A 10,547-nucleotide genomic window follows, 5' to 3' on the forward strand; every position below is an offset into this window, starting at 1 on the left:
CTTACTTTCTCGTGTTGGAGCCTTAGCTGCTCCTTTCTCTCTACCCAACACCACCTCTCACCACCTGCAGTGAGTTCCAACCAATCTTACCCTGTGTCACTATCTCACTTACCCACTCCTTCCAGTTCCCTCGAAGGTAGCCTACCACAGGCTTTCTGGCTTAAAGGAAAACTATACCCCCAAAATTAATACTTGAGCAACAGATTTTATATAAAAGTATGTAGCTTATTAAAGAATCTTATCAAACTTTACATCTCTTGCCTTGAACCATCATTTCATGATGGTCTGTGTGCTGCCTCAGAGATCACCTGACCAAAAATACTGCAATTCTAACTGTAAGGGCAGGACTCGATGATGCGTTTCAACCCGACACGTCGCAATGCAACTAAACGCATGCAACGTGTCGGATGCTTTAATGAAAAAGGAAGTGAAGGAGAAATCGCATGTTACAACTACATTGATCCGACTGTCGGATGAAATCGCAGTGCGGCAGGGAAGGGAGCCAGTGGGGACTTTTGCCTAAAGGGGAGTTCAGTTCTCCTTTAAGGAAAGCAAGGGAAAAAAAAGGGAGTTTAAAAAAAGGCTAGCTATTCAGGGCCGGATTTACATAGCAGGCGCCCCTAGGCCTCCTGTCGTTTGTCGCCCCTGTACCCTCCCCTTTAATCTCACAAATTTTCGGTGCAATTGGGATTGGCGCACGGGAAGTTTATAAAACGATTGCATCTCATGCGCATCCCCAGTGTTTTTTAACCAATGTGGGTGTGGTTGGGCAGCATGCGGCCCCCTAAAAATCCTGCCTCCATAGGCCCGAGCCTTGGTGGCCTCTCCACAAATCCGGGCCTGTAGCTATTCGGTTATGCCATGTTCTATTATATACCAGTGATCAAGTATTGGGTGGGTCAGTGAACTATTATATTCTCAAATATTTATCACATAGTTAGTTTTGTTGCAATAAAAGTTGTCTTTTAGGGTTGCAGCAAATTCAGTGGCATAAATACTGGGAAAAGGGGATGTGACTGCACCAGGGCCTGCCAGAAGTATAGCAGATAAGTGGTGATGCTGCCGGGAGACATGTTGCATAAGGAGGATGGGGGGAGGTAGAACCAGGAGACTATGGTGCACATCTCCCAGTCCCACAAGGGTCCTATTTGCTTTCTTGTGATTCTTACTGGAGTACAGTATTGACAGGTGTGATCCTGGCCCCTCTGCCGCCCTGAGGCAGCTTGATGCCATCGCAGAGAAGCACAATCGCACTCTGTGCGCTGGAAGAGCAGATTTTCTGGTTTGAAAACCGGAAATTCAGCTCTTGAAGTTACCTGGTAACCAGCTGGGCGCAGCAATCTGAGGTGAGTTTCTCAACTCACCTCATTGGCACAGCACCCCTGATTACTAATATATTTTGGGCAGACTGTAAATGCAGAAGAGGTCACAGGAGCGTGTATGATTATTTTGAGAGGAGAGCTTAGACAGGTAAATTTACCTGTCAAGGTGGCCATAGACGTAACAATTACGATCTTTCTTGGAAAAGATCTTTCCAAGAAAGATTGTTTGTTTCAATGCACACATGTAGAGCTGAATAGTCAGATATACAGGTCGAAACAATAGAATTCTACCTGTATCTGACAATTCAGCACTAATGATGGCCGATGTTTGGGTGCCTTCAAAGGCACCCGACCAAAATTTTCCATCCAGCCCGATCGACGAGCCGACCAATATCCAAGTCACACACTCTCTGTCATCGCTGTATAGCGCTGTTCAAAGCATTATCGGAGTCTGGCTTGTTAGTATCAAATAAATGGCTTTATTGAGCGCTTTAACATAGCTGAGGAGGGGTATTCCCTCCTCAGCTATGTTAAAGCGCTCAATAAAGCCATTTATTTGATACTAACAAGCCAGACTCCGATAATGCTTTGAACAGCGCTATACAGCGATGACAGAGAGTGTGTGAGTAGAAGCCGGCTGGAAGGAGCCGATTCATCGCGAGAGTAGCAGTTCAGCAGGAGCTGGCGTGCAAGGGCAGAGCTCCGCCATTAATCACATCGTATTTCTTCGTTTGTACAATATCCAAGTCTTCTGCCCATATTGGTCGGCTTGTTTCCCACCATACACGTACCAAATGTTGTAAGAAAATTAGTTTTGTACGATATTATCTGTGCGTCTATGGCCACCTTAAGTCTGCGTTGGTCCTGACAAAGCATATTCCTCTGGTTTTTTTTAATGCAGTTACCATTTTTCCAACTACCTAAAGAAATTATCCAGATAGATAAATAAACAAATGTTTTTAAAGTACCACAAAACACAGGTTGCTAAAGCGTAGCTTGAATCACATCTTGTACATCAAGACACTGAAGGGAGATGCAGTGCTAGTGAGGACAAGCAGTGCTGCATTTGCAGTGAAGCAAACTCCATTGTAGGAGCACAAAAAGCTGTGCCTCAAGGCACTATACAAAGTGCAAATGAAACAGAAAATTGGTGTTTTATTCCATGACGAACAGGTAGAAATGTGGAATGCAGTGTGTTTACATACCAGGTGCTGATGACATTCACTTTTAAGTACTCTCGCTTCAAAATTTTAGTGCCTTTGGTAGCAGCCAACCTGTGAAATACACATCCACAGAAAAAGTTGAACTTAAACTTCGCCTGATATTTACAAAAATGACACAATCACTACATCATTTCCCATAATGGTCCAATTGAATTAACTGTAGTTTTAAAGCATAAATAATGATACCGCCAGTTATTTGGCATTGGTGGTACTAATCCACAACAGTAAGAGGGTTATTTACTAAACTTCAGTCTGGCTTTTTTGGGGCAACATTTACAATTTTTTTTTTTTTTATCTCAAATTTTTCAATAGTTATTAAAGCCCGAAAATCCGCCATCTCAGACCTGTCGATGTCTCTATTCTATTTTGACGTTTCTGTGGTCTGCACTGGAATTAGTCCGAAATTCGACCATTCAGACTTTTCGTGCAAATATCTGAAAAATGTAGCAATTTGGGAAAAATGTCCAAAAAAATCGTACGATTCGGGTTTTCGCTTGATTTTATTATGATTTTACCAAAACCAATTAAATCAAGTCTTTTTAATAATACATAAGGTAAGATAGTTTATGGGAGTTTGGTCATGGTTTTGTATTAGAATAATGAGATACATTCAGATTTTAGTAAATAACCCTCCAAGTTTCACATATTTCTGGTGCTTCCTAAGCAGACATGAACTACCTAAATACCCTCTTATTTCAGTTGTTTGTTTATTTTTGCATATTAAAAGCTTTTTCAGACTGATGATTATGGCATATTTCAATTAGAAAAGAGTATTAAAGTCACCATTTTTCCATGAGATGCTTGACATTGCTATCCTGAAAGTCACTGGTTTAGCATACAATACAATGTCAATGAGTAGCGTTGATAGTGTGTTAAGCAGAACAAGCTTTCAGATAATGTCACGTTGCCTTTAAAGGGGTTGTTCAACTTCAAACAACTGGTTGTTTTCAGATAGATCACCAGAAATTTATTTTTCCAGTTACTTTCGATTTTTTATGTGTCACCATTTCTCTAATATTGAAGTGTAATTTTTCACCTTCTAAAGCAGCTCGGGGGGGGGGTCACCGACCCTGTAAACTGTTCTAAATTGATACATTTAGTTGATAAATTTCTTATCTTTGTCCCTGCTGAGCAGAATCTCAGGGTTTCATTACAGGCAGCTGTTAGAATGTATACAATAGTTGCTAATACTCCAGAGATGCTGCTGAGAAATGTTGCAAAATTTAAACAGTTTAGAGTCTGTGCCTGAATTACTGAGCTGCCAGACTCAAACACCAGTGACAGGACCATTCAATTTTAAACTTAGATTTTGGAAAAACTGTAAAAAAAAAATAAGCGATGGAAGGTAATTGAAAAAAAGTCTTTATTTCTGGGGAACAATCTGAAAACAACTGAACTGAAAAAGTGTTTGGAAGGTGAATAATCCCTTTAATTACTCACTGGAGAATGGTAATTGCTGGATATTAATTATATGTTAAACCTTTGCAGTAATCCTTGTTGTTTGTCTTGCACAGAGCCATGTACCACAGCCTTATTGTCTTTTCATTTTGAATAAAAAGTTAACAGTCCTAGTGCTCCGCAGCTGTTTGTTGCACAAAAATAATTACAGCCACCAGCAGTTTGCAATGTACCAATTCTATACGCCCCTTTTAGTTTCAAGAGTCTAGTTCAGGGGTCAGCAACCTTTACTATCAAAAGAGCCATTTTGCCCCCTCTTCCACTAAAGAAAAATAGTCTGGAGCCGCAAAACATAACACAGTTTATAAACTTGTAAAAGTTTTTTTTAATTTTAACTGTTACAACAACAGAGGGCTATAGATATCATTAAAATATGCGTCACATCCACATCTATAGCCTTCGCACCTGCTGCAGCTGGACTATAGAGACTTCTCTCTCGTTTTGAGTGTGCGACCGCGGTAAGGACCATAATGAATCATCTTGCTGCGGCACGGTTTTGCCTGGGATGTTAATACAGGCCTCGCACCTGCTGGCGGCATCTTGAGTGTGCGACAGCAGTAAGCTAATGGTTAGCTTACCACGGTCGCACACTCAGGAAGCCGCCAGCAGGTGCAAAGGCTGTATAGACGATGTGACAGGCAAAGCCGTAAAACTGAGCCTCAGCAAGCAGGAAGAAGAGCCGCATGAGGCTCCGGAGCCGCGGGTTGCCTACCCCTGGTCTAGTTTAAAGTGCTATTCAACTTGCTATATAAATAAAAGATTACTGACCTCAGGCTCGGACTGGAGGGGGGGGATCAGGGTCCACCGGGGCTGCCACATCAGGACCCCCACAACCCCCCAAGGGCCCCCCTCCCCAGGAAACTCACCTCTGCCCTCTCCTGCCCCCTCGCAGCGTATTCCTATGACACATTCATTTGTGGGCAGGGCAAGTGTGGCAGAGCAAGCGGAGCAAGAGGCAGGGCAGGTGGGACAAGAGGTGGAGTCGGACAACCAGGCAGAGGTCAGGAGAGGAGGGGGAGAAGGTCTCACTCTGTGGTACGGGTCTGGGCCGGGCACATTGGGTTTTTTCCCGGTGTCCCGCCAACCCAGTCTGGTGCTGACTGACCTTTTATATTAAAAAACAAAGCATTTCCTAATTTTCTGGGAAAAATAACACAGCTCTGATAGATGCTGAGTTTTAAATTTAAAAAACCAACAAGTGTTATAAAACAAGCAGTAAGTAGCCAAAATCTAAAAACAAAAATACATATTCATGTCAAAATTGTACATATCACATGCTGCTGGCCTTGGTCCTTCTTCTCACACCTTGTCAATGATGAAGCAAGAACACAGGGGCAGATTTGTCAGAAAGTGAGATTAGAGTTCACCACAGAAAAACTCACGCATTTTCTATTCATTCCTGTGGGATTTTTAAAAGTGTATTTATCAACGGTGCAGTGTAACTTTCATCTATTGATAAATACACTTTAGGAATGAATTTTTCTATGGTAACCTCTAATCTCACATTTTGATAAATCTGCCCACTAGTGTTGCAGCAAGTACTGTATAAATACATACATACACACACCAACGTATTAATGGGGCTTAGTTAAGTTTAACTTTTTATTTGTAAATATACTTACCATATGGTGGCAAAGCATCCTGTGTGGCGCTGCAACACATTGGGATAATAAAACATGGCAACGAAATTCTGCTGCTACTTTTGTAACCGTCTTTCTTCTGCTCACTCCAACCAGTTTTTTATGGTGTCACTTCAACCTTTCTTCTTGCAAGATCTTGCCGATATCCTTTTGAGATTTTTTTTCCTTCTTGCTCAATTGCCTAGTCTCCATACAGTTAATACACAGTATAAAATGTTTGCTGATCATTACACTGGACACTAAGATGTAAGCATGTACTGTACATAATTAAACACATTTATAAACAACAGGCAAGCATTTTACAGGTATTTTATGTTCTTTACTACATACAGTTACACAGTTACTGTGATTGAAAAAAAAATACATATTGCAAGTTGCCAGACTAAATGATACTTAGTTCAGAGGGATCTCTTAAGCTGAATCTCTGTGTGTATGGCAGAACCCTACAGCACGGTCATTGGGACCCAAGTACAATTAGAGATTTACCATTGTAAACTACCTCCACTACATAGTTAGATGAATAATAATTGCCTTCTGGAATATATCTATTAGGAATTAATAATATCATAATAATATAACATGGAAGCATTGACTACAGCAATGATGAGATTTGTCTTTAAACAATGAACGGAGGGTCTCTGATATCTGTCCCTAGTGAATCACATATTTGCTTGCAGGGCTCTTACACACAGGCGTTTTTTCTGTATCTTTTGTAAGTGCTAAAAATGCACATAAGTGTGGGTGTTTCTTTCCCAATATGTAATTAAGTGCATTTTATAAGATCAGACAGAAAATAATGGAATCAATAAGCAGCCATCTTTGCATCTCAAAACAAAGTCTCTAGTATAAGGGCTTTAGCACACGGGCAGATCTGGGGAGATTTAGTTGACTTTAGTAGACTTTAGGTGACTAATCGCCTCTTCTTCGCGGGGACAATCTCCCCGAACTGCCTTCCCCCTGCTTTCCATCTGCTAAAATTAAAAATTGCCTGCGGCAATGCACTCGCGGCGCTTCAATTTCCGAAGTCGCCTGAAGTTGCCTCACAAGGAAACTTCGGAAATCGAAGAGATGTGAGTGCATTGCCGCATGCGATTTTTAATTTTAGCAGGTGGAAAGCAGGGGGAAGGCAGTTCGGGGAGATTGCCGCCCCGAAGAAGAGGCCATTAGTCACCAGGTGACAAATCTCCCTGAATTTGCCCGTGTGCTAAAGCACTAAAAACCCTTAGTTGTGCTGAAAGTCAGTACCCTGTGCACCACAGGATAATACAAGAATCTGTATCATTCTATACTGCTGCACAAATGGGCTGACTAGGATACCATGTGGGCAGATTTACTAACCGGCAAATTTTCACCAGTGTCCGTTTCGCACCCATCGCAACACTTCACCAGGCACAAATGCGCTCAGACTACACCAATTCACTAATATGTGGAATTTCATCCTGGGCGCCGAACGCTGGTGACTTTTCACTAGCGTTACTTCAGCAGTGCGAGCATTTCAAAAAGAAGATGCGCTAAAACTTGTTTCTGCCTAGTGAAAATTCGCTAGTGATCGTGTGCTATGGTCAATTTGCATAGGGCGGAAAATTTTAAAGTTGTATGGGCCTCTTTATGTTAAATGTTGGTGCAAATACTTACAAATTACTCTTTTTAAAACACATATCCTGGGAACCTTAATAAAGACAATAGAGTTATTATAATGCCTTACACATGAGCCAACTGTAAAATTAATGTTCCATATGTTTGAAAATGTATGGGGAAAACCGGTTAACCCAAAAAAGTTTGTTTTTTGCCAGCAATCACGCTGAAAAACGGGAAAAGTCGCCATAGTTTTTTGGACTTTGATGCATTTTCGGCACACAGGATATGTAAGTGACAGGAGATTGAGGAAGTTTTGGCTACTTTATTGCACTTCTCCTGGTCTGAGGTGGCGAAGGCAACTCTGGCGAAAGAGGTAACGTTCAATAAAATCCGCACTTTGCAGAGTAACGACCGTTCGCCAGAGTGAAAAGTCGCCTGGCAATAGAGTGCGAATCACGGCTAGCGCCAGTCTTTTTCGCTAGCGAATTGATGCCAGCGCCTGTTAGTAAATCATTGATTTGCCTGCGGGTGGCAACGCTAGCGAATTATCGCTAGCGTTAGCCACTTTGCACCTTAGTAAATCTAAGCTGAAGGGCTACCTCATCATTATATACAAAGCCAAGCGTGAGACCCAATTATATACAGTCTACCTGACCCCACCTGAACATTTCCTGCTGCAATTACAACTCTCAGCATTCTCTTATATGTGGAGCCAGACTGAGATAATCATGTCTTTAGGGGCCAAAGAGTAGAAACTTCATTAGAAGAAACCCCTTAGCTTAAATTTAATTGGGGGGGGGGGGTCTCAGTGACTGTTGAAAATGCATTTATTGTGTGACTAATATAGGATTTGACATGACACTGACGATATATAGTGATTTATTGAGCACTATGTCTCATGAGTGAAAATAAATCTATCTACATACAAGTGTATTTCATTTAGAGCTGAGGTAGTCAAGTATTTGTAAGATGTGACAAACGCGAGCATAAGAGAATGTTACGAGTCAAACGATACATAAACGAAGCAATACATAAAGTTAATTGATCTTGTGACTAGCTTGAATAGTGTCTGTATTGAATCTGTAGCAATGCTGCCTACAAAACATAGCGGTATCTTCTCACCTGTTCTCCTGTGATCGCTGTCCCATTCATCGAGTTAAAGATACAGTTCAGATTTTGCCCCGCCGCTTGTCATAACAACAAGCAGTTTATTGGAACCAATGGTAAATAGGTACATAATTAGCGGCGGGGTTTCGCCTGTCACTCGCCACCACTCACAGGCCGGAATAGTCGGACGAATCATTCTTTACTGTACGAGTGACGTGAACAAGGATTGACCATTGGCATAGCGGTTGCCTAGGTCCCTGGAGCAAACAGAAGTTCTTAACTTTTCCCGCGCTTTGCTTCTGCTGAACAGCATATCTCTCTATGTACTGTCATGTCCCGCATTCCACATTTTAACTGTCCCTGAGTGTGAGGTAAAAATGTCCAGCTTGAAGCAGAAAGTGCGCCGGCAATGCTGGACCTCTGAACTGGAAAAGCTTTTCAACCACTGTTTTATGATCCAAAGCCAACAAAGTTATAGGGGATCTAAGCTTGGAAAATGTAATAATTAAAATGATTTTAATGTTTTCCAAAATATTTGCCGTTGTTTTATACTGCTAGACAGACCTGCTCATGAGCTCTCTTTGAAGGCCAAACAGTATCAACTACTCAAGCACTTTTTTCCCTTGAGGTGACTTTTTTTTCTTTTAAATGTTCCACCACGAGAGAAGTCATGAGTTGATGCTGCCTGTTGTTTTCTGTACTGTGCTGCAGGTGGAACATAGAAGGTAGCAATTCAATTCTCACGGGGAGCTCCTAACATACTGCCACCCCCTCTACTTAAATAAGGTCACCTGGTCATTCAAGATAAATCTTTAGCTAAATAGTTCTGAGCAGTGTCAGACTGGGTTGGTCTGGGCCCACTGCCACTGGGGCTACCACCTCAAAGGCTCACTACCCCTACCCTGTGCAAACTTCAGCTAGGCCAATAAAATTAGGGTTGGTAACGTATTTCCTATATGTTTATCCTTTTTCCCTATTAATAACATTAGGATGAACCATAATTTTTACCAGCCAGACCGGTAAAATACCGGCCAGGTGGCAACCCTAAATAAAATACAGGCCAGGTGGCAACCCTAGCTGGCCCCATCGGGTTTTTTTCCCTACGTCCCACAATCCCAGTTCAACCCTGGTTCTGAGGCTATTGATACCATACATTTATAGGTCTGAAAATTCAATTCCCTTAATCAAAGGCAAACTACTTGAACCGCGCTTTACTTGATATGTTAGATGCTGCTGTCGCAGACTCACCTCCATTTAGTCACACATCTCTATCACCCTGTTCCCTAGCAAACCTGGATGTGCACAACAGCGGTAATGGGTTCATTTATTTATTAAAAATAACAAAACACAATGTAACAGAAGAATATTGAAATTATCTACTTTTTTGAAATCACGTACAGTTAAATGATGTGTATATATGTAATATAGTTCAATACACAATAAACTAGTTACATTTTTAGAAATAAAGTGTCTTTATGATCTATATTTAATGCTACTGGAAATTAGGGATGAACGGATTTCTAGATACAGCATCCCTACTGAAAACACAATGCCTATCCTCCCCAAAACAACCATCAATCAATAAAGAGAAAAATACATTGGGGCCTCAGTTGCTGAACAACAGTTTGCTTCTATATTATCAACATTAGAACTTATTTTAGTTATATTTTCATATGCGATCTTGCCAAAAAATAATTTATCATCTTTTGATAGGATCTGCTTATTCTCACCCAAAACACAGGAATTCCTATTTTTGGGGCAAATACTGAATTATTTTTTCATAAGCAGCAAGATACTCGTAGAACTAAATTTAAAGTGGAAGAAATGCCATGCCTCATTCTCTCCAGAAAGGCTACATTTAGCCATGCCTTAAAGGGCCGATTCACTTTTAAGTTAACTTAAATTGAGCTTAATGCTGCAATCATATCATACCAGATAGAAAAGAGATGCAAGCTTGAATAGAGTTCAGTAGGTCAGTGTGAACAAAACTATGCATTAACTAAATTTGAATTAACTAAAAATGCAGGAGGTTATAAATCTCACTCCAGTTTTGCTAAGAGCAGCATAATGCTGAGGTCTCTAGAAACTGTAAACATGTTAACCACTAGTTAAGGGTAAAATTGTACTTTATCAGGATGGTCCCATGTTTAAGGTTAGGCTACACATTCAACAGGATTAGAACTGGCCATTTATGGGTAAAATTTATATAAGCAACTAAC

General features: G+C 41.0%; 1 protein-coding gene across 2 annotated transcripts in view; it reads right to left on the reverse strand.

Annotated features, from left to right (window-relative positions):
* rec8.L (REC8 meiotic recombination protein L homeolog) overlaps positions 1 to 9,244 on the reverse strand; it is a 44,136-nt gene extending 34,892 nt beyond the window's left edge. Inside the window, exons 1-3 of one of the 2 annotated variants that reach the window (XM_018248786.2) lie at positions 8,344 to 9,244; positions 5,626 to 5,829; positions 2,528 to 2,596 (exon numbers count right to left, since the gene is read on the reverse strand). In XM_018248786.2, the coding sequence (XP_018104275.1) occupies positions 2,528 to 2,596; positions 5,626 to 5,681 (125 nt within the window). In that variant the 5' untranslated portion in view covers positions 5,682 to 5,829; positions 8,344 to 9,244. 2 annotated transcript variants of the gene reach the window in all.
* Positions 9,245 to 10,547: the final 1,303 nt, after the last annotated feature.

Source organism: Xenopus laevis, chromosome 1L (genome assembly GCF_017654675.1).
Source record: "Xenopus laevis strain J_2021 chromosome 1L, Xenopus_laevis_v10.1, whole genome shotgun sequence".
NCBI lineage: Eukaryota > Metazoa > Chordata > Amphibia > Anura > Pipidae > Xenopus > Xenopus laevis.